At 35.5% G+C, this 25270-nt stretch overlaps 1 protein-coding gene across 3 annotated transcripts in view; it reads right to left on the reverse strand.

Moving 5' to 3' along the window:
• The window catches only part of AUH (AU RNA binding methylglutaconyl-CoA hydratase), a 114630-nt gene that overhangs the window by 57424 nt on the left and 31936 nt on the right, over positions 1–25270 (reverse strand). For all 3 annotated transcript variants that reach the window (XM_063421729.1, XM_063421728.1, XM_063421727.1), the window contains exon 4: positions 14550–14636. In XM_063421729.1, coding sequence (XP_063277799.1) covers positions 14550–14636 — 87 coding nt within the window. The remainder of the gene's footprint in view (positions 1–14549; positions 14637–25270) is intronic.

The raw sequence follows: 25270 nt of genomic DNA on the forward strand, positions 1-25270 counted from the left end.
GTATATTACAGCTTTACTTATATTTAGAGTAAGAGTTACCATAAGCTATCCATTTTAAAATATACTCAAACAGTAGTCCAGTAGTACATTGTCTCTACCAAAGTTTCAAAGATAACTAAAAGTAATTCATTAGCCATACACTTGGGTGTACAGCTTATTGAAATGTTAAACCAGCTCTTGACAGAAACAGCTTTTTCTGCAGATGTTAAAAAAAAATTCTTTGTTTTAATATTTCAGCTAATAGAATTCAATGACCAGTTCATTTAGTGTTAGCTAGAAAGAGAAGAGAAAAAAACTCTTCTGTTAACATATAAATGAAAATTATGTATGAAAGACTTAAAAAGACATATTTCCTTTTCAAATCTAGAAGGGTAATATGACAAAAATTAGTCAATTAATGTATTAATTAGAACTCTTCCTAGTGAACTAGCTAGTTCTAAATTTAGAAATTGTGCTACCTAGCTTACCTTTTTCCTGTCTGACAGACAAATCTCAGATAACTTCATTTAACAAAAGAATCAATTAAATATTGGTATACATCAGCTTGACAATCATTAAACAAGCCTATAGTCTCTTATTGGGTAAACAAAATACGTAATTAAACAAAGGTTATTTTAGCTGCAAATTGACCTGCTTTTATGATTAACAACTAATGAAAATCCAATTGTCTTTTAAAAAAGGACAAAAACTTAGCAATGCTTTTCAAGATTCTAACAGATGCTTTAAAACAAAGGCCCTGGGTTGCTGATTTAGATCGTGATGAATGGTGATTATCTGAATCAATTTCAGTGCCAAAAGAGGCTACTGATTACTGTTTGCAAGAGCTCTTTCAGTGACTTAGAAGAGCTCAAGGTATCCATTATACTTGCCATCTGCCACAGAAGACATAGGAGACGGAGGAACAGTAGAAAAATCTGCTCTTTCTCTATTTACTTCTCCTTAGTTATAAGGAAAGGCAACTCTCATTTCCAGCAGGGCCTGGTTGCTGACAGGAACTTATAACCCTGTCAACACAACCAATTTGCCAAACAGTCTTGCAATTTTGCTAGCTGACACAGCTAGTCTTCCTCTTAAAGAAATATGCCTTTGCCAGGGATAAATAAAAAATAGTTTGCCTGAACATGAAGGCAGGGTCATTGTTAACTGCAGTTTCGAGCAGTTACTGCCTGTATGAATGTTCCATTTATCAGAGACTAGCAAACAATATCTTGAGCACTATTTGCATGGCTTTTTTAGTACTCCAAGGCAGAATACTTTCCTAAGATAAGCAACTTCCACAATTAGATATGGTGCAATTCAAGTAGACTATTACACATGAAAATGGAAGTTACAGAATGAGTATTATACAACAGCTTGGTTTCAAGAACCAACACTTCTATAATGAAATAATAAAAAATCATAATTTAAGGGGATAAAAAGCAGTTGGATAATGTATGTTAGAATCATCACTTCCCAAGGATATTCATTTGAAAGGATCACCTGACATAAGAGTTGACAATCAATGAAAGGCAAAAGACAAATTCTCTGTAATGGCCTTGTGTGTATCTATTAAATGAATTTAAGAAATGAATCCTTTTAACACGTTTCTGTGAAGCATCAGAAAAACTAGCACAGAAGAAAGTTAGTAATTACTCGGGATTGTAAACTGAGTTTCTAGGCTACTAGAACTTGTTAACAAGGGTAAAGCTTCTTGGAGAATTAGTATTTTGTATCATAAGAGACACTCAATCACATTCATTGGCATGATTTTAATGTACAACTGCCAAAACTGTTGAGCCCATAACAAAAACAGATGATGTTTGACAAATAATGCCCTGTAGGTTTAATTGAGTTGTATGCACTCAAATTTTAGGAACAATGAATTACACATATAGGCAGATCAATCTCCACAATGATTCTACTGACAAGGCTCACTTGCTAAGAGTGATAAAAAAATATTTAAAGCTTTGCCAAGAGGTCTAGTGGTTTTATACATTGACATTCCACATTTTTGTCACAGTTCAAATAACAAGATATAAATTTCAGGCAATTGTCGCAGTACTACTCATTAGTGCTAAATTCTAGATGTGATACAGGTTTATCAGGGTGCAATCATGAGCTGCATAGTGAAATAAAAAAGGATTTTAATATATATATAGAAAAGAAATGCATTAGCTAAACTATATGAAAGAGTACAACACAGACAGGAGTAGACCATGTATATATTAATATGTATAAAGGATTACGTTGTTAGAAAGGGTTAAAAAGACTAAGTAATGAGCAGCATTAAACTTTAGCTAGAGAATTTTACTGAGTTGCCATGCTACACCAAAGTGTGGAATATGAAGGACACTAATAATCTAGTTCACACAATTAATTCATAAAGGATTACTTCACACATCTATTCTAATGTAAAACATGCTGCTTATTCTACAAATACAGTTCTATTCTGCACATAAAACATGTCCCAAGCAAATGCCAGTACTCATATTCTAATGTAACATCAATGCTTAATTACAGAAAAGTTTCTAAGTACAGTAAAGAAATAGAAGAGTCCAATTCAGTTTATGTTATGTCACCAACAGAGCCAGACATAAGACAAAAACACATCCCTATATTCAAGATCACAGGAGCAGTGACTTCTAGCTGAAGACAAATGTGAACAAGCAGATCAAAATAAATGTTATGTTTTAAATGGTTTGAGGAATAATCTCTTACCACAGCTGAAAAAACCTGTAGAAAAGGATGTTTACTGGCCATTCAAGACATGATACAGGTAGAGTGACCAACAGGTAAACTGAATAACTTCAGTAAGGGAAAATAAACTAAGTAACATTAGATAGCTAAACAAAAGCCATAAACAGCTCAAACAAAATAGAAGATATGTTATATAGCAATACTAAGAAATGGACCTGCTTCCTAATCTGCAGGAACTGTGAACTTCAGGAATACATCCTTGGCAAACAGACATGTAACACGTAATTTTAGATTGGGTGGGCCAGCAGTAACTTGTAGTTTTGGGACACCTTCTGCTCTCCTGTGACTCTTCATTACTAAAAGATGTAGAATAGCGTAATTAAATTCTCTCACAGTTTTGCCATGAGTACAGAATGTCACAGGGGGAGCACTTTGCAATTAAGAATATAAAAACACATGTAATGTGTTGGAAGTAATTTCAAATAATCCCAATTGTTCTGAGACAGGTAATTGTTATTTCATCTTCAATTGACTTTCCACATGATGTCTACTACTGGTGACTAACAAAGGATTTCCTTTCTGCTTAGAGACCATGATGTGACAAACAACAGGCCAGCATATGAATACAGGCACCTAGTCTGGAGGACTTGACCACTAAATAGTTTCTCAGATGAGTGCCATAACACCCACACAGCTGATTCATACTATTGTGGATACTGACATTCCCCAAATAGAAAGCAGAAACTGCCTGGATTCTACTGACCTGAATCATAAATGACTATTTAGCCTTCTGACTAATTTATTAGGCAAGTTTTTATAAAAGTACAGATACGTAAGATAATAGTTGAGAGGATTGTATGTGACACCTTCTTAGTAACTCTCAAGCAGCCTTTTTTATTCCTGCACAACCTCAATTTCTCATTATTGTCAAAAAATAAATGGCCTGATCAACAAGGAAAAACCTACATTCCATAGTTAGTAAGGAAGAAGGAAATACGAAGAATGAATACATATGTAAAGCCAAAATGGCAACAATTAACATATGACAGTAGCCTTGTTTTTATGGAACATTATATACAGTAGATTTCACATAACAGGCAAAAAACCACTTCCTTCAGGTGGTGTACTCAAACGAAGACCTATTACTAATGCTGATCCCTTACTGTGAATCCTGAAATAGGCAGAGGAAGACTAATATGGTTATCCAGAATTCCAGACTTCATGATCTGTGCTCCTGGTCAGCCTGTATGAACTTGTCCAAACTGATTAACCTAAAATATTTAACATGCAGGAAAAAGAATTACAAATTCAGAACACACCAAATTCAAAAGGACCAACCTCCTTGGAGTGTTCTTGCTTGCTAAACAAATCTATACACGTAAGATTTTCTGTACGCAATTGTACCACATAGACATATAAATGGAAAAAAAAAACCCATTCCTGAGCTAGACACAAGATTTTGAGATTTAAACTATTCAAGTGCCAATTAAGTGTATGAGAATCACCCATAGGCAGCTTGGCAGCTGTTACAATCAACCTAAAGAATACCTGCAGTACTCCCTTCCTATAGCTAAGATGTTGGAGTCATCATTAAAGAACTAAAATCCAATAGACATAGCATTCAGTTTCTCTAAAAGATGTGCATTGTTACTGCAGCAACACTGATCCCTATGAATCAGAAAAAAAATTCCATGAAAGCCTACTCAAGCCCTACCAATGCAAAAATCCCATATAGTCCCTTAGATACAATTAACTTCTATTTTTGAAGTACTTTTTACAGATTAGAGAAAATATTTTCAATTCAACTAATTATAGCAGAATTTGGTATCTACAAACATTCAGATGAAGCCTCAGTTTAAAATCTGCTTTTTTATGCATTTGATACAAAACATTAAAATGAAAGATGGTCACCTTAACTTCCCTTGCTATTCCTGTGTTGTCCCATTCCTGGACAACATTGAAAAAAGGTCCTTATTGTTCCTTTCTCATCTTAATTCAGTGACCTCTGGCAACCAACCTTCAGAAAGAACAGCTATTCAGACATAAACCAGAGGCTTGTCACCGCCTCTAGTACTTACTGAACCAGATTCAAACCCCTGACTTACCTTTAATTATGAAAAGAAGAATTCTTGTTTCACAGAATGAAACTGAAAATGAAGTAGTGAGCATACCCTACTTGCGTCAAAAACTGTGAGCACCCATCCAAGGCAGATGTAGCTATAGAATTCAATTTTAAATAACACCAAAACTGAATTGCCACAGAAGAAAGAAATAGATTGCCCAACCTCTTTACTCCACATGTGCACTTTTGATTATTTGACAAATAAGGCTGATTAGTGAACAGCTTACTAGGACAAGCAACTTCAGGGGACATTTCCAGCAAGTCATTTTTCCTTTTGAATAATGGATTTCATAAAACATAAAGCCAGGAAGATGAATTGTATAAAAATATCCTGCATACTGTCAGTATTACATGGATTACTAGAGGAAAGTATGCTATAAATTGAGGAAGAGATTAACAGTTCCACAATTTTTTATTTAGCTCCAGCAAATTAAGAAAAGTGTGGCAAATATCTGCCTATGTATGTCTGCAGCACATCGGAAACCCTTAAATCACAGAATGATTGAGGCTGAAAGAGACCAAGGAGCTCACCTTGTCCAGTCTGTCTGCTCAACCAGCATCACCTTGAGCAGGTTGCTCAAGCTCATGTCCAGGTGACTTTTGAAGAACTCTAAGGAGGGAGACTCCACAACCTCCTGGGTAACCTGTATCAATGCTCAGTCCCCTTCACAGTGAATAAGGACTTCCTGATGCTCAGGGAGAATCTCTTCTGCTCCAGTTTGTGCTCATTGCCGCTGGCCCTGTCACTAGAATATCACCAGAGACAGCCTAGCTTTGTCTTCTAACACCCTCATATATTGCTGAGATCACCTCCTGAGCCTCCTCTTCTCTACTCCTAGCTCGGTCAACTTTTTCTTACCAAAGAGATGCTCTGGAGCATTCATCACCTTCAGGACTTCTCTGTAGCTCTGTCTTTCACTGAAGAGCCTAGAACTGGCCATAGTACTCCAGCAGTGGCCTCACTTGTGCTGATGAGAGCAAAGGGATCACCTCCCTAAGCTCCTGGCAACTCTCATCCTAATGCAGCCCAGGATACCTTCCTTGCCACGAGGACACAGTGCTGGCTGACATTCAACTTGGTGACTCACACAGACCTGCAGGGCTTTTTGTGCTGCTGCTCTTTCTGTCAATACCCCCACCATGTACCTGGTGCATGAGCTTGTTTGCATTTTTCTTTGTAGAAATTATTGAGATTCCTGTTAGTCTATTTCTCCAGCTTGCTGAGTTCCCTCTGAATGGTAGCACAACCCATTCCTTATGATTTTACATCATCAGCAAACTTGCTGAGACTACACTCTATCCCATCATCCAGACCATTAAAGATGTCAAACAGGACTGAACCCGATGCTGCCCCAGGACAGACACTGGCTAGGGGCCTCCAAGCAGACTTCATGCTGCTGTTGCACAGTCTGGACCCATCTATGTGGACAATTTTCAATCCATTTCACTGCCTTTTCACCTAGTACATACTCAGCAGTTACTCCACAAAAATTTTACAGCAGGTACTGTCAAAAGCCTTACTGAAGTCAAGGGAGACAATATCCACTGCCTGTTTTTCATCTAACAAACTACTCATTTCATCACAGGCTGTCAGACTGGTTAAACAACATTTCCCTCCTCTGACTACACCTTATGACTCTCTTGTCCCTCCTGTGCCCAGTAGTAGTCTAGTTTTCACTTTTGTTCCAAAACCTCTCCAAGGACAAATTTTAATCTACAAATAAGAAAGCTCCCTCCCCACTTCTTAGTACATTTATTTAAATGTAGCAACAATAGAGACTTCAAATTAATAAAAATGAATGGTCACATGCTCCCAAATGTTTAAATATCACTAAGTGCATATGTGTAAATAGATTCCATGACTGAAGGTCACCGATTAGGAAAGCAAGAAAGAAGAAAAAAGAGTCATATCTTAGGAGTGAGAAAGAATTTATTTGAAATTTTAGTCTTGTTATTACAAAGCAATGCCATTATTTACATGCCATCTACCTTTAGTGTATACCTCAACTAAAAATAGCTTAAACCCATATAATACTGTGAGTCTGTAGGCTGATTCCTGTAACAGGAATTCCTTTCCTAATTGAAAGGTTTGAGATCTGTTACTTTACGAAGTTTCTTTATGAACACAAGAAGTCCAAGTTGTCTGGTGACAAATTATAAAAGAATTTTCTGAAGGTCACAGACATAAACAGGAATTCTGAATCAGTAGTAATGATTATTTGAAACTACGTCCTAGTCTGCATAAAAACTGGGAATGGATTTTTAATTTGTTTTTAAAATAATTAAGTTCATACCTAAATATTCTTATTTTGTAACTGAATAAATTTTTCTTCCACCCCTTCACTACTCAGATTCTTGATGTCTCTTGGTGATGTGGCTCTTGATTATAAAAACTAATACCTTTTTAACATAAAAAAAAAAAGGGAGCAGGGCACAAAGGGCATAAGCTATGCCCCTTGAGTGGCAAGTAGAGGCAGTCCATGTGCAGTTCTGATAACTGAAATATTCTTTACACTTGGAGCATTATGATCACAAAATTACATTTAGCACATTAAATAATTTATGTCACAGGAAATCAGAAAAATAATTACAACACAGCACTGTATCTTGATTTCATTTTTGGGGACCTTTTCTTGAAGAACAACATTGTGATGACATATCACCTTGGCAGTGAGTTTTGTTTCAGGCAGTTACCTTGCTTGGCAAAATCTGTGATCAAGTCAGTGACTACAACAGTTTGCTTTCATTTTCAGTTACAAGCACTACCATCAAAAAAAGATCCTTCTATGGGGAAAAAAGCTAACAGAAAAAAAAATACTTCAACAAGTACTTTCATCCATTTTGTAACACTAAGAAAACCAGCCAGTGTATGCAACAACATATGAAAGTGGCTGAGAAAGACTGTCAAATCTTCCTACATGAACTGTGGGATAAAGAAGATTGGTCAAACCATTTTTGCACAAGGCAAGTAATAAAATATTACAAAGCCTTACCTCTCATGAGTGCAAAAATAATGAGATTCAGTTAATTTTTGTATCTCCATATGTTTCAAAAATACATTCATCTGCAAAAACGACCACACTTTAAATTCTAAATATGGAATTCTGTGCCATACATTTGCTAGTTACAATTATGAAAGGCTTTCAGGTACCCTCTAATTCCTGTGCTTTAGATAAGAAAAGCTTAACAGACTACAACTGTAATAGACTTGAACATTACTGTCTTTGCTTTAATACCTTCAAAGTTCAGGATGACAATCATAGTACAGAGCTGCATTAAAAAATATATATTTTTAGTATTTGTAAAGAAATTTTGCTTTTTAATGAAAATGGTTACTGAACATTAAAGCTGATTATTAAGCAAAAGGTATGAATAGCTTTTTGTCCATTTATTTTGGCAGAGGCTAAAGCACTTCACTCAATCCTATTAATTTCCCAATTCCCTCCATTAATCATTCACTCTTATATGACATAGAAACAATGTATTTTTGAATTGAAAAAGAAGTTCCAACTTTAACAGAGGAATATTGTAATCTTTACTTTAAAATTTTCTATTTGGTACTTTATTATGGACAAGTAAGAGGGACAGTGTGTTCTACACTGTTGATAATAAAAACAGGAACTGGAAAACTAATGGGAATGAAAGAGCTACTGTTTTCTTCACCTATTGTTTTCTGTATACAACTCTTCCATGATTTGCTTGTACTATAGAAAATCATTTCAATATTTCAATCTTCTCTCAGTCTGATAAACAGATTCTTCAGTTTCTTCACATTTACTAATGTTTCATCTTGCAGTCTCATTCTGCCCTCAGTAAGACAATAATGACGTAAAACCTAGATGACAGATTCCACTTTCTGGCAAACAAATAGAGCTTTGGATAAAAGAAAAATGAAAAGTATTTCTTGTATTTTTTATTCTTACTAAGTACATTTAAGAACTGATTACTCACACAAAAACAGCATAGCACGTAATCAAGCAGTGAATTTACAAAACACAAAGAAGTTAAATGAATTCAGTTACATTTTCATATTCTACTTCTTTGGAAGTTTTTCTTTCTTCCTTAAAGAGCACACAAAATAAAACTCAAACTATAGTCTCTATATAATATATACAAACAACTATATTGTCTAATATAATCTCTGGTTGTTAAGAGAATCAAATTAGATATGGTTTTAATTTTTTTTTCTACTTCTCTGATTTACAGTAGGAAGATAACACATACTCTGTTATTACTAGCACTCTCGTTTGACACAATACAAATTGACACAAACAATTAACACAATTGTTTGACACAATCTCCCATCTAGTGCTAAAATATTTTATTTCCAAATTAGCATAATTTACCAAGTAATAATTTCAAGCCAGTTCATTCACAGAATGCTACAAAGAAACACTCCCTAACATTTCACAGTAAGTTTTTTGTTGTTTTTTGTTTTACCAGCTCGCTTATTAATGTCATCAAGCCAATGCCTGAATTTCATTCAGCTTCACAGTAAATGCAATTCATAGCCTGTATCTCTATACCTAAGAGAGAAATCCAGTTCTTATCAAAGAATTTCCAAACTAGAGTAGTCCATCTTTGATGGCCAGATCTATTTCCTGCAAACACAGATGGATTTGGTAAATTTGGTAAATCTTGAGTGTTCACTACTAAACCAGGGTTTAAAATGCTTACCAAAGCGCCACAGAAGCCTCAGAGATTCCAACAGTAAAACAAGGCACAGCACCAATCTCATTAATGATAATTCTTGCTTATTTTTAAGTCTTCACAACGGGATGGTGGGGTAGCAGTCAGCAGACCAGCAATCCAGTGAAATTTTTTATAATCTTGATATCATTCTTGGGACCTCTGAAACCACTTGTTGACACCTTGCATCCAAAATCACACTGTAGCATATTATGTGGCACCAAAAAATGCATGTATGCACAATCAATAGTCAAACTAAGAACTTTTTTGAAAAGATGTTTGTCTGAAGGATGAACAAGTGCACTCTTTTAGGTAAATTAAAATTTGGTGATGACCGAAAGCCAGAAGGACAAAAAAAATATTAAAGAAGGAAAAAATATCTGTAAATGTAGAACTGTATCTGCTCCAAATAAAATAAAAAGCACATAATAAAAAAACATGAATGCAAGCAACTGACCACAATGTGCTTTCATTCTGGATGATCTCATTCAAATTGGAGTCATGTTAAAATATATCTCATAGAACTAGGTATAAACTAAATATCACCACCTGTTAAAGTTGTATCACAGCTTACGCATCAAAACTAATCAAATGTTTTAACAAAGTCCTGTAAGATTTGTTATAATGCAGAAAACAAGAACCCTTAGTATTTTATTAAAAAATTTCATTCTTAGTTCAGATCTAGGTTCCATCAGGCCAAGGTGTTTTGTCTCCGAATGTGAAATAAAAAACACGTCTGACCACACATTAATTTTAAAAAGTAACCAAGAAAGTCAGTCTCCAATTTTTATTCCGTGTTTACGGGATTTGGCCACTTATGCCTAAATTCTTCGGAAAGTTTTGCTAATCAATGGTGTTCCTCACTTAATAGAGGTTGGGGCCAAATGTCAATTTGAATAATTACATGTATTTGCTGAATTGAAATTCTTTCTACAGCTTCAGTTTTTATTTTTATTAAATATGGTGTTTTTATTAAGGAGTGTGGTTATTGCATTCAGCTCCACACATAGCCTCAGTCTGTTTTGTAACTGAAATCCCAAAAGGTAACAAACACACTATCACAGCCCTGACCCCACAGCCAGTATAAAGAACAACATGGATTTAATAGGAGGCATACTATAAAATATATATTGAAGATCTAGTGCACAGTGATAGGATTTTTCCCTCCCTCCCCCCCAAATCCTCAAAAACAAGGCTTCTGGAAATCATTGTCATTTGACTTAATTTAGTCAGCTCTGTCTTGTTGTGCATAGTTACAAGAGATCTATTAAAGCTTTTCTCCTCCAATTTCTTGAGGGTAAAGACAGCCTTACATCAGTAACAAAGTGCTTCAAGGCAGAATATAGTAATGGACATGCAGTCTTATAATTCTTACTACTAGAAAAAAAAAACAAACAAAGAAAAATGTACAAAAACCCCAGACATACACACACAAACCCAAACCCCAAACAAACCTCCACAATTCTGGTATAATTTTAGCAAAAACAACTACTGCTAAAAACAGAGGTTGTTTCCATTTCCCCCTCCCCAGCTTAAAGCTCTAAGTGTCACAACTAATGGCTCCATTCAATTTTTGCAGCTCTTTTTTTAAGCATTTATTTATAAACAAAGTCATATTTACTGCAGTCTTACTTCTTCACCCAAATTTAGCAAGAAGTTATAAATTATTCCCACATAAATAAGTGCAGTATGCTTTTCATTTCCAGAAAATTCCCTTCTGCAGCTGTATTCCAAAATGATACTACAGCTTTTTACAAAACAACCAATGTAAGGATTTTAAATTTAATGACATTGACAGAAACTGAAAAGCTAAGTTTATATAGTTGTTCAAGACATAATTAACCTTTACTGTATTTCATCTGTAAAGGTAACTTAATGGTATTGTTTCTTAAAATATAGCTAAAAAGACTTAACTCCTTTCTAGGTCACATATCTGAATACAAATGCAACTATCAAAACATGACCTAGTTCTGAAAAGCAAGAAATAGAATACATGTTAAATGAGATTATAGTATTAAACTCAGATAGAAAAAAGAAAATAGGAGATTGGAAATATTGTTCCCTAGCTACATAACATTCTGCAGTAGTAAATATTAATTTGAAAGTTGATTCCCCTCTTAACTATCTCACAGCATTCTAGTTGTTGCTGGGCAAGAAAAATACCATTATTATTTTCAGTTTACAGATTAATTGCAGTGACCAAATGAAAATACAATGTCCGTATACTTCTACATAGATTACATTTTGTAATGACAGATCACTTCTTCAGAAGAATAAAAAAAAAAAATTAAGAACCTCTGAATTGCTGTAAAATTAATACATACTTCTATTCATCAGGGCAATGCATTAAGCAATGGGACATCTTATCCACCCAACTAATCTAACCTCCTATACATATATATATTTAATATTGTCTACCATTTCCTGATGTAGAGAGTGGCATAATGAGACCCCCACCTGGGGTAATGCATTCAGCTCTGGGGTCCTCATCACAGGATGGGCACTGATCTGCTGGTGTGAGTGTACTCTGCAGTGACCCCAGAGGAGGGACACCAGTGTTATGAGTAAGGGGTGATGACTGGCTCACATAAATGAGGAGGAGTTGTTGAATATGGTGGGGAGAAGTTCTGTTGGGGTTTACAGTTCTTTTGAGGTGTACTTTTGTTGTTACAACATAGTGTTGAACCCTTTTCTGTTCAGCCTTCAGTGCTCCCCGCCCCTTTTGTGGTTACTGCCTGCCAGCTCTGGCTGACAGGGCTGTAAAAACATGTTGAGGAGGGTGAATATTAGACCCTTGTAAGAAGCAGCAGGGAGCGGGGGACGCTTGCTGCTGTGAGGCCTGGCAGGGTAACACGGCACCACCGCTCAGGATGCGAAAAGGGCTACCCCTATGAAAGGCACAGAAGGACTGACTGACACGCCTTGGGAGGAGACACATATACACATATGGGCAAACCCACGGGCTGTGGGAGGTGCTGGAAGGACATATGACGACTGCTCATGAATATTAATGAGTCCAATGCACACTCTCGGGAGATAAAAGGCAGAGGCACCATTTTGTGAGCCTGAGTTTCTGGCGGGCAGGAGCCTCATCGTGCTCTCAGCGCTGTTCCCCCTTTTGCTTTGTAATTTTAATGGGTTCTAATTAAATTCCATTTACTCATTCCTTCCCAGGGTTTGAGTCGTTTATAACACCAAGTTGATCAGAGGGATGGAGCACCTCTCCTATGACGAAAGGCTGACAGAATTGATGTTGTGAAGCCTGGAAAAGAAAAGGCTTTGGAGTGACATAATTGCAGCCTTCCAGTACCTGAAGGAAACCAAAATAAAGACGGAGAGGTGCTTTTTACAAGAGTCTATAGCAACAGGACAAGATGAATGGATTCAAACAGGAAGAGAGTAGGTTCTAGGAAGAAATTCTTCACTGTGAGAGTGGTGAGGCACTGGAACAGGTTTCCCAGAGAAGCTGTGGATGCCCAGTTCCTGGAAGCATTCGAGGCCAGGCTGGATGGGGTTCTGAGAATGGTCTAGTGAAACTGACTGAGGCAAGTAATTCACTGTAAGCCTTTTAGATAACACTGAAAATTTGCTCACATATTCAGTAGTTAAATGAATGCACAGGAAACTTAATGAAGATGAAAGCAATCAAACATTTTTCTCAAAGTTTTTTTCAACCCTGAGGCAAAACAAAGTATCAACTAACTGAACATTTTCCAGTCATTCAGTGAAGAATGCCAAATCCAAATATTTCTTCAAACTTTAGAAATTTTCTCACTTAAAAATTTCAAAATAATTTATTAAATAAAACTATTTATTAATCATAGTAAAATCTTGAAAGCAGCTGTTCTTATTTAAACATTAATAGCAGCTAGTATTTCCAGTAACTTCAAGCTAAGGAAAGCTGAAAAATTATTACTTAATGGTAAGAAAGCCTCCCAAAATTCTTACAAAGTAAATGAATCAAACAACTTGTTGCCACTTGCTTGGCATTCCAATAAAAGGACAAGTACTAGCATGACATACAGTATCAGCTGCAGGAAATTATTGATCTATTCACTTCTAGGTATTTTACAGATTTCATTTATTTAAACAGCCTTGAGTGTCTATTTCACTTCAAAGACATGACAGTCATTTCAGTACATAAGTATCTCCATGAATTACCTAATCAAAGTTTCATTCTTCAGCAGGTTGTCATTTACCTAAAAAAAATGCTATACATTCATAACATTCTGCCAAACCAAAATGTGACATAGTGTTCTTAAGGAAAGGCATCTAAATAAATTTTCCAAATAATTATTTATTCCTCAGAGTTGTGTGCCAAATTTCAAGTGACAGAATATGTTTTATATAGAAGTTAAATGCAGAAAATTAATTCCTTAAAACTTGGAACACTACACTTCTCTTTTCAACAGACCGTATTGGCAATAACCTGTTGAAAAGTAATTATATTTAAACTGATCAGCAGAGATGTAGAAATATAATTACTTGATAGTGAATTCTTAAAATAAAATGTACAGAGAAATTACTATCCTTAAAAATTGGTACAAGTTGATTAAAATCCAAAACCATTAACAGGTTTTACTACACTAAAATACATTAAACAAAAATTTAGAAGACCTTAGTAGCTAAATTTCTATAAGCAGCTGATGTTTAACATGTTTTTAAAATGTATTAGACTGTACTAATTATACAAACCACAAGAATGCAATAGTAAAAACTGAATTCTAAAGCACTTTGATGTCACTGAACAATCCATCCTTTATGAAAACAGCAGGGCAAATCACCTCTATTTCAGTTGAGATTTAGCCGTTCTAGCATTCTTTTAAAAAGTCCAACTCGGAGCATTTTAAAAGAATAAATGCACCATGATTCATATTTATCAATATATTCAATAATCCTTGTGGGTTCTTTCCAAGAATTCAAGATCTGTGATGTAATACTACATAGTTAGGGATACTCTACTACTTGTCAAGAATTAACTACGCATGTTTATGTCATTCCTCTGATCTAACATTCTTAGGTTAAAGTTACAATAACATTTTTCAAGGGAGTAGTTACTTACCCAATTCATTAATAGTTGCTCTTGCTCTGGAGACAAAAGAACTAACTTCACTTGAGTGCATTTTTGCCCTTTCCTTAAGGTCAGCACCTGTAAGTGATGTTTCATATATATGTTAGCAAAATGTAAACAGTAATTTAGATACATTTTCAAAAGTAAAATATTTTCTCATTTATAAAAATGTTAAGCCTACTTCTGAACAAGGAGTTTCAATTGCTTATATAAATTTTCCACAGATTTCAAGGAAAACACAAACTATTTATCAAGGAAAGACAAAAACAAAACAAAAAAGCCCCAAACAAATGAACAAAAAAGAAATTATCCATAACCAGATTTTCACTAAGTATATTCTTCCCAGTGACATTTCTTTTTCTCTTATTAAAATAGTTTATGAACAGTAGCATTTATGCATATAGTTCATCTGTCATACTATTTTATTTTCCCAACTGTGTCACAAAGTCTGATAAACATGTGTTTTTCATACTGTACTCTTGTTATTCTTTCACTGTAGATCATACAGAACATACATTGCATGGTTTTACATTAACAGACTACATATGTCTAAATACAAATCCTACAGTGGACAATTTTTTCAACTCATTTTCCACTCATTTACCTAAATTTATTTTGGAATAAGTTACACACCATCATTTTTGTTTGTCAAAAAAAGGACTACATCTTGAAAAATTTTACCTATTTCTTCATGACTATATAAAAATTAGTTTGTTTAATAAGCATACTATAGCTAGACATGGACATAAATGTGTTTTTAAAAACTCTTTTTATGGGAGAAGCTAACATTTTCCATTTTTATGGGAGAAGCTAACAATGTGTAAAAAAAAGGAAAATTAAATAGTAACAATAATAGCTAAAATAGAAGCCTATCTTTGTTATAAATGAAAAATCAAAAAGGCAAAACCTGCATAGACACATTTATTCCCTAAAGAAGTGAAACAGTCACAAGGCAACTTAGTGTGTGTTTGTTCAATTTGGTAAAAATTAACCTATTGAGCTACTCTCTTTGCATGCCTGAAAAGGCTAAACAAAACAGTAAGAGAAAAATTAAAAAAAAAAAGAAGGGTTTATGTTCCTCCACCCTGAGAACACTATCCATTCAGGAAAATGCACTGAACCTTGATTAAGTGAAGACCGTAACTCAGAATTTTAAATTATGCAGTCACAGGTTTCGCTTCACCTTTTAACTTTCTGGACTTAACTCATGGTAGGCCACCCTGACCCTCTTCATCCAACGTAGTTTTAGACATACTTTTGTTGACAGCGTTAGTTGTAATGCTAAACTAGGCTAGCTCTGTGAAAATCAGTATCTCAGTCTGATGTTTTCTGATGGACATCTGCTTGTTGCTTTAAAGTACCATGCCTAATAATGCAGCTCTACATCTTTCCTTCTACTTCTGTCATAGCAAAGCTCCTCATTTAACTGTGACTTCTGATCTCCTTCTTTCTATGTCAATATGAAAACAATGAAGCATCAGTCCTGGCTGCATTTGCATATTTCCTGCTAAGTAATGTTAAGCCTAATTTACAGTATCAGGCACTTTGCCAAAAATTTCCAAACAACCTTCTAGAATGTGCCCCAACTGAGACAGTAGGACAGACCAGTTGACCAAACAGTACAAAATAGGAATTACTACAGTCAAGCCTGCACTGCATTAAAATTGTAACTGCTACCTTAGTAATTCACAATCAATGCATAAAGAAATCTTGCCAGGAACCCAAAAAGCAAACAAATCTGGATAGAATGCCAAATCACATAAAACTGCAAGCAACTTTCACAAATCCATTTACATATAGAGTTCTGGAGCTAAAAGGAGCTTTTGAAATGTCATTTTTAAAAAGCTAAATGGTAAATTGTTTTAGAAGTCACATCAGCAAGCATGTGGATGAAAAAATATAATTTACTTGATATCAGTTAAAGTCTGGATCTAGCTTCTTCAACTCTGTTCAAATCACTCCCTGTGGAAGAAACTGTATGCTTTATGAACAAAAACCTCTTTGGCTGTGCAATCTGACTCAAAACTTCCACACACACTGAAATCCTGCTCACTGGGCATCCTCTTGAAAAGCATTATAAAGAAAACACCTAGCAGTCCTGTGAAGAAAATTTTCTGTCAATATAAGATTAAAGCAATTTTTAGGGTTTGATTTATTCAGATATTCTATATATGCATAGAAAAATGGACTCAACCAAAAGAAACCTCAAATCTTCTAAAATAAAAAATACACTGCAGACTTCTTCCTTCAGTTAGAATACACATTTCCTTGAAGACATTTACATAAATTGATTAAATATTTAACAAAAACCTTGTTTAGGAATGGATTAAAATATAGCTTCTAATTCTAATTTAAAATTAACAATATTGACTACTGTAAAGAAATTTCAAGTACATAGCTGATCTTAGTGCCTTAACCAACTTTTGTAAACTAACATTTCCTTTTTTTAAGTGTTTCTCCCTCATAAATGTCAGGGAAATGGAAAGAGCCCTTTTGGTAGTCCTTTTTCTATTTTAGCTCTCCAAAGAATAATAATAGTAACTGAAGCTTTCTCAGAGGGAAGAATTTCAGTCAGAAGCCATTCAAGACACTCCAAAAGAACATATGCCTTATCATCCTCTGGGTCACAGGAGATGGAACTGTCATCAGCTTAACACTTTTGTTCCTGTTATAAGATTTGACCACTGCTCAAAGAGTTATTGATGCATTCTGACCCACATAGCAAAGAACTGTTCATATATTTCTTCAAAATCTGTTCTTAAGTCAGAAGTAGAAAAGGTTATGTTTCTGAAGCCAGCCATAAAGGAGAATGCAGGCTGAACCAGAGAGTTCTGCTCTCTCAGCTACTAAAACTGAAGACCCCTCCTATCACCCCAAGTTTTCTGCTTCAGAGTAGCTGAAAATAATATTTGCTTAACTGCTGAGAGCAACAAAGTAGCTAAGGTTTTCAAACCACAGTATGACACAACAAAACTCTGAGATTTTTATATGGGCCAGAGCTGACATCTGTGGACAGTTTAACCTATCTGCTCCCCCACATCCACTCCCAACAGACTCTAGGGGTTCTACTGTAGGTCCATTCCTTCCCACCACACTGAACACAGAACTCTCTAAGACCTACCCGAAAAGGAAAAGCACAAACCCAAGCTACCAGGGAGCAGAGGCAAATGAACTGCTGCAGTTTTGATGATACACTATAATTATGTCCCCACACCCATCTGGTTTGTACTGGAGCATGAATCGTTTTCTCCATATTAAGCTTCCTGGAGTCTTGATTCTTTGTCCCACTAATTGATTTTCATCCACTCAGAACAGTAACAGAAGCAGTGATTTTATGCTCCCCAATTCTCACCTCCCTGCTCCCAGCATTTTAGGAACTACATTTTAAAGATTGTGAAATGCCATTTTCAAATTACTAGCTGCTACCGCAGAACAAAAGAGAAGTACCACAGTGAAAGACTACAGTGACAGTGCCATCAACCGCTTCCTCCTACAGCTGTATTAGCATTCGGTCAGGTACTCTCCACTTGTGAATAAACTCTTCTTGAACCAACTTAATTCACAGAAGTATCACTTCAAAATCTACACAGTAAACTGGTAGGAGAGAACTTTCCTGATGACTTCCAATGAAAAGATATGTTTGAAAAATACTGCTATAAAGAGCAGTCGTTTAATGATCAGCTGTGATCTGGTCTTTCCAGATCAATTCTTGAAACTAATGTAAGGAGAGATACATGCTGTTTTAAATACTACCTACACATGTATTGAGGGTGATCCAAAAGAAAATCTGTTTGATGTTGGTCCATCACCTTCTCATTTCCCTTCTCTAATATTGGAAGAAAATAGGAAGGTTAGTTTGTTTGCCTCTTTTACCTTACTTCTGAATATGAAAATCCTGTTGTAATAACTCTCTTAAGCATGGTTTCAAACATTTGGCTATTCAGTGGTCAGCTGTAATACACTGTCAGTTGAGAGAATTATTCCAGCATGTGCCTGACTTCCACTTCACAAAGATGGCAGAGAAAATGTTTATCTGCAAAATGTTTATCTGCAAAAGGGGAGCCCAGAAAGATAGAAGAATAAGAAACTTATTCACCAGAAGTTTTCCACCTACACCTATGTATGACAAGGATAGCTTTTAACTCAGAGAACACACTGAAGAAAATCAACTTTTACAGTGATTACTCTGACCCCATGCCTCTTGCCTTATCTAGATATTTTTACAAACTTGCTAATCAGAATTTATATACTGTTGAAAAGCTGTATGTTGTGTTTGTAAAATACATTCCAACTATAAGCCTCACTTTCCAAATAATGTAAATGCCTAGCAATCTTCTTGTATAGACTATCCTATGTGAGTTCCAAAACACACCCCAAAATCTCTAAAGGCATTAAATGTAACAGTATTTTTATGATACTTAAAAATTTAACTTTATTCAATAAATACTTTGTATTTAAAAGTAGGTCTTTTAGAAAGCTGGCACACTGAAATTAAACAGTGAAGTTATTCTATCAAGTGTCTAAAAGTGCTTCAATTGTCTTTTGTCTGAGAAGAGGAAAGGAAGTGACACATGCACAAGCATTTGAGGTAGAATAAAGTATTAAATTCTTAGTGCAGCAGCAGTGTTATTGTGAGCTTGCCCTTTGATCTTACCAAACACAGATGGACCAGTTCTCTCAACACACCAAAATTTCAATAAGGATGCGACACTGGGGACTATCAGAAGATACTGTCTCGCATACCATATCCAGTCCTTCTGTATCTTGTCAGCAAGAACTAAGAACACAGCAAACAGCCAAACACAAAGGCACCACCAGTCCACTCAAACAGCTGAAGGAATTTATGAAGGAAACTTACAGTGCTTTCTGCTAGAAGTACAAAACATACACTGCCTCACTGATTAAAATGCTAAGAATTCCTATGAACCCACACCTTATTCCCAAACAGTGCATTTAAGCAGATTATGAATTCGTATTCATCCTTCTCCATACATACTGAACTAAATAAAATACTGAGGGCAAAGGGCTAACTTTGACATACATTATAGATTAACTTATAACCATTAAAACAAAATCCATTAAGGTACATGGAAATATCTTTACTTAAAAGCAGATGTGTGCAACTTCTAGAGAAGTCATTCTAAGAAATCCAAGAAATCATTAGCACCAGTAAACTTCTACAAGGTTAAGAATACCCCAAGAGGAAGCAGTACATATGTATGTGAGGACAACACTTTAGTCAACTTACATTCAAAACCAGAAAGATTCATCCACATTTATTTTTCTCCAAATTTCAAAGAACTTCAGAAATAAACTTTTTATGTCCTGAAATCTATTTGGGACAACTTAGCTCCCAATTTTAAAACTACAATACCTTATGAAATAAATATATTTACTTAAAGATAGTGTCAAGTCTAACAAAAATAGAACTTTTGTTAACACAGTAGTCATGAGTATTGATGTATACTTCTAATTTATATCCTTAAAATCCTTTTAAAAACAGACAAAAGCATAATTTAAATTTGATCATAATAATGTTGCCATGTAGATGAATAATTTTGGTTTCAACTAACATTTTTCTGCACATAAAGCTGTATACTTGACAGATCACAGCACAAAACAGTGTCAGTCACTACTGAAATCTCTTGCCCATGTAAAACATTTTATGCTTTGCAGACAATATATGTGTGCATGTCAGTAATAATTCCATTGCACCTCCAGCTCAGCCAGACCCAGGATATTCAGATCACCAATCTGTAAACTTGACTGTAATCCTGAACACAAATGAGTTCAGGCTGCTCAATCAAGAACAGGCAGAATGCATCACAGTTATTGACACTCTGGAACACATTCCATGAAGTAACAAAAAAAATACCACCTATTTGACAGGCTAATAGACAAGTCTAGCCTGGAGATTTTATTCTTTTCTTCTCATATAAAACCTCTAGAGATGACCCAGTCCAAACTTCTATCAAATGCACAGCCCTAGATTAGGTTGTCCAGGGTCCTTCCAAATCTTTAATACTGTTGGCAAGGGAGATGCCACCATTTCTCTGGGAAAGCTATTACTATGATTAATTCTTAACTAATCTTCTCATCCTGTTTTTTGGGGTTTTTTTGGGGTTTTTTTGTTTTGGTTTGGTTTGGTTCATTTTTTGGGGTTTTTTTTATTTGAATGGTATTCCCCTAGAACAACCTGTGCACACTGCCTTTTCTGTCACTGTACAAACCCTTGTAAACAGACTGTTTTTCTCTGAATCTACCTGGCACAGGAAGACCAGTTATCTCTCCCCTCTCAGCAACCTCCAACCCACTACTCATGTTATGCTGCCCTATGAAGTGCTGAACAGGATAAGCGCATGCCTTGATCCGCTGATGATTCTCTTCCTGATGCAGTCCATGACACTGTTTGCTTTTTTTACACTGTATTATACTAGCTCATGTTAACTTAGCTGTCCCCCAGAACCCACAAGTGCTTTGCAGCAGAGCTGTAGCCCAGCCCGTGTGTTCTCAGCCTGTTCTGCCACTTAAGTTTATTACTATCCATTTCAGATGCAGCTCCTATTTATCTTTGTTAAAACTCACACAATTCTTGATGATCCAATTTTTCAGCCTCTCGAGGTTTCTCTGAATGATTGGTGGCTCCTCCTTCCCCAGACATATCCCCCTCCTTTCACTTTCAAGTCATCTGCAAACTCAGGTATGGTTCAGTCCTATCATTAGAATATTTATAAATACATTTAACAGCACTACCAGACCCAGCTTCAACATTCAAGGAAATACACTCTGAGGACCGCTAACAGCTAGACTTTGAGCCACTAACATAACATTGCCCTTTGATCTTTAGAGATGAGACACTTCACACAGTATCTCTTAATTGTATCTTACCAACTTGTCTACAGGAGTACTAGGCGTGAACGTATCAAGTGCCTTGTTGAAGTCAAGGTACAGAGCATCTGTCACTCTTCTATCATCCACTGAGTAAGTGGTTTCATCACAGAAAACATCATGTTGGTAAAGCACAATTTACCCTTGATAAATATGAGCTGGGTTTTCCCAGCTATTTTCTTTCATGTCTTTCACATTCTTGGAAAAAAACTTCCACAAACACTTGTTCCACAACTTCCCCCAAAAATGTAGTGAGACTGACAGCTCTGCAGTTTCCCAAATTTTCATTTCTCTAGATGGGTATAACATTTGACCTTTTCCAGTCACTCAGGCCTTCAAAGACCTTTCAAATAAGATAGATGGTGGACCAATTCAGATGTATCCCACCAAATCCTGTTCATGTGTATGTGTCCAACTGCTACAGCCAGATCTTAACTCAGTCCTACTCTACCATTGTTTTGCTGTTAACTGTGTTGTTGCTTCTTGGCATACAGAGTTGGGAGCTGACCTTTCCCAGGCAAAGAGAAAATTGAATACTTCTACCTTTACTGTGTTGTCCATAATTAAGCTGTCAGACCTGTGCAGCAGGTGACCTACATTTTTCTTGACCATACCTTTGGTACTAACATACCTACAGAAGTTTTCCTTGTTACTCTTGACGCCTGGCAGTTCAAACTCCAGTTGAGCTTTTTCCATCCTAGACATATTTCTGCATAACTGAGCACTTTGGAAGTCTGTACCATTTTCCAAGGGCAAATGAACAACTTCTCCAAAAATATAAAAAGGCTATTCAAGAGATTAAAAGACAGGATAATTTATTTTTTGTCACAATAAAAATGGATATTCAAATCTAAATGTTTAAAAGGTAAAGAAGACACAAAATGAACTTAGAGTGTCCTGAATATGCTATACTGTATTCCTAAATACTTTCAAGATTTTACATTCAAACTGACTCTACCAATTCTTCTAAATCACTTACTAACCCAGAACATTAGGAAATGAAATGTCATTTCAGAGAGAGAGAGATCTGAAAGTTAAAGAAAAAGTGTACCAAAATAACTACTGAACAAAGAACTTCTAGCAACTTGCTTCTGAGGATCATCTTCTTTTAGGAGTACTACTGAAAAGGAACATCTTACAAAGCAGTACAACTTACTCTACATTTTCTGTGCTCTGAGATTGTATATTTAGATTTGAAATTGAGTGTGCATGTAACAGGTAAAATTTGTATCAAAAGATCATTTCCTCAAAGAATAATATGTAAAATAATAATGTATTGTTGTTAAAACATGGGTTTGCATAACTTTCTGTTTGTTTTTTGCTTTGTTTTAAAATTCCTTAAGGATTGATAAAAAGAAACCAAGATTCACATTAACTTTGCCCATGCTGTAGAGTACCTTGAAAGTTTTCAATGAGGAAAGAATCCCACAACATTTATTCTAAGTTTCTTCAAATTCTCATGTGTTCTCATACTTAATTTTTCCTTTATATTTAGTTCTTAACTTGAAGTTAAACAGACATGATCACCACTTCTATGTGGCAAACATGACTTGCATCTCTACATTTCAGTGCATTTCTGCTGTGGTTTAACCCAAGCTGGCACCTAAGTATACCACACAGCCACTTACTCACTCCACCTCCCTTGCCAGTGGGATGGGAACGAGAATCAGGAAAAGATTTGAGATAAGGACAATTTAATAATAAGAGCAAAATAAGAATAATCATCTTCATAATGACAACAACAATAGCAACTGATAACAAAAAAGAGAGAGAGAAAGGAAGGCCAAGGAGAAAAACCACATGTTGTACAATGGTTCACCACTCACCCCCGTTACCCAACAGCAACCAGCAGCTCTCAGCCAACTGCCCACAGTTTATAAACTGGGCATGACATTCCATGGTAGGAAATATCCCTTTGGCCAGTTTGGGTCAGCTGCCCTGCTGTGATCCCTCTCAGCTTCTTGTGCACCTGCAAAGCCTTTGGCTTAGGGCAAGCACTACTTAGCAACAACCAAAACATCAGTGTGTTGTCAACATTATTCTCATACTGAATCTAAACAACAGCACTGTAACAGCTGCTAGGAAGAAAATTAACTCTGTCCCACCCAAAACAAAAACCATGAAATGATTTCAACAAAGGTAGAAAACAAAAAACACAATGGTAAAGAAATCAGTAATATACCACAAAATACTAAGCAACTGCTTAAAATCTTCTCATATAAAATGGAATAGAGAAGTTCAAAAGTTACATAAAATTATTTGGAACTCAATTTTCCAGATGCACAAAATTCTTAGAAAGTCATCAACTGCAAAGATCCAAAATTATTTTAAACTAATATAAGTAAGGGCCCATATGTTCATGGGCATTAGGAAGATATTTGAGTATGCAACATGTAAGGAACCAAAAAAGTAGAACAAGAGCCCTATCATGAGATTCAGCTTTAACAGTGAATTAATATACTAAGATCAGGCTCTGAAGTGCCAAAGAGCTATAAACAGTCACTGGCTGAAAACACAGACCTTGGCCCTTTGCCTATCTAATTGGGTTATCTCTCAGCCTTTGGTACTGTTACACAAACATACTAATGAGATTATGACATATTTTTCAAAATTGCCTGTTAAATATCACTTTATCTAAGAAACTAGTTCACAATACATAGTTAAAACACCTTTTATTACTTAGGAGAAAGCACCTTTCATAAGTAAGAGTAACCTCCTACTTTAAGTTGTAGCCATTTGCTTTACTAAAGACCAACCATCAATCCTGTTGCACTGCTGTATAGACACAAATCTTTGCAAACACCACCTGAACTGAATACAAAAGTACATGCATTTACATATAACAATAATAAAAAGCAAACTGTATTCTAAACTTCAAAACAAAATGAGAAAGATGCTCACGGCAGTCATTTTAGTTCACAGAAAAACAGTCTGTCATGACTGTCATGGCTGCCATGTATATTTCCTACATAAGAAAGTAATTTAAATTAATAAACCAAAATTTTTCCTGTATACTGTATATTCCTGAAGTTAACTAAATGTGGATATATGATTTTTAAGCCAAAATGGATATTGATATTTTTCCATGTAAGATTGGCTATAATAATTTATTAGCATGACTTGATATCTGCAGTTTTTGCACATATGCCCTCTGTGTCAGAGAAACATTCCTGAGAGCCATCCAACTGTGAAAAACAAACAAAATGTCTGCAGCTCCTATATATTTAAGCCTGTGGCAAGATGCCAGTCCTAAACATTTACTGTAGTAAAATGGCAGCATTATAGCTCCACTGCAAGTTATCTTACATATCTTGCAATAATTTACACGCAGATCAGCATATTTTAAAGCACTATCTGTTACATCAGTTCTCCTAAATAGGAGGTACAGAAGGTACAACTTCAGGGATAGAGGGGGGGCAGTTGCTTTTTTTTTTTTTTTTACCTTTAAGCTTTTGAATTTTCAGACTGTCTGAAAGGCCTAGGTGCTATTTCACACAGGTTTCAACCTGAAATCCAGGAATCCTGAATATAAACATCTAACTTCATATTTAAAGGGTCTACAATCTTCTTCCAATGCCTATGCAAATTCAGATCAGTATAGATTAAAGTCAGATGGCTCTTTTTCCATCCTGTGTATCCAGCTCTAAATTTAGACACACACAATATTCCTCCTGTTAACCTCTTCAGCTGCAAAAAAAATCAAAATCAGTTTACATCTCACACATGCTTCCTGAATTCATCTTCACTTGCAGAAGCGGGGAAAAAAGGGATCATTATAAAGATACAAACCTCATCTCTGAAAAATGAAGTCAATATTTTCGCCA

The sequence above is a fragment of the Prinia subflava genome, chromosome Z (genome assembly GCF_021018805.1).
Source record: "Prinia subflava isolate CZ2003 ecotype Zambia chromosome Z, Cam_Psub_1.2, whole genome shotgun sequence".
In the NCBI taxonomy this organism is placed as follows: Eukaryota; Metazoa; Chordata; class Aves; order Passeriformes; family Cisticolidae; genus Prinia; species Prinia subflava.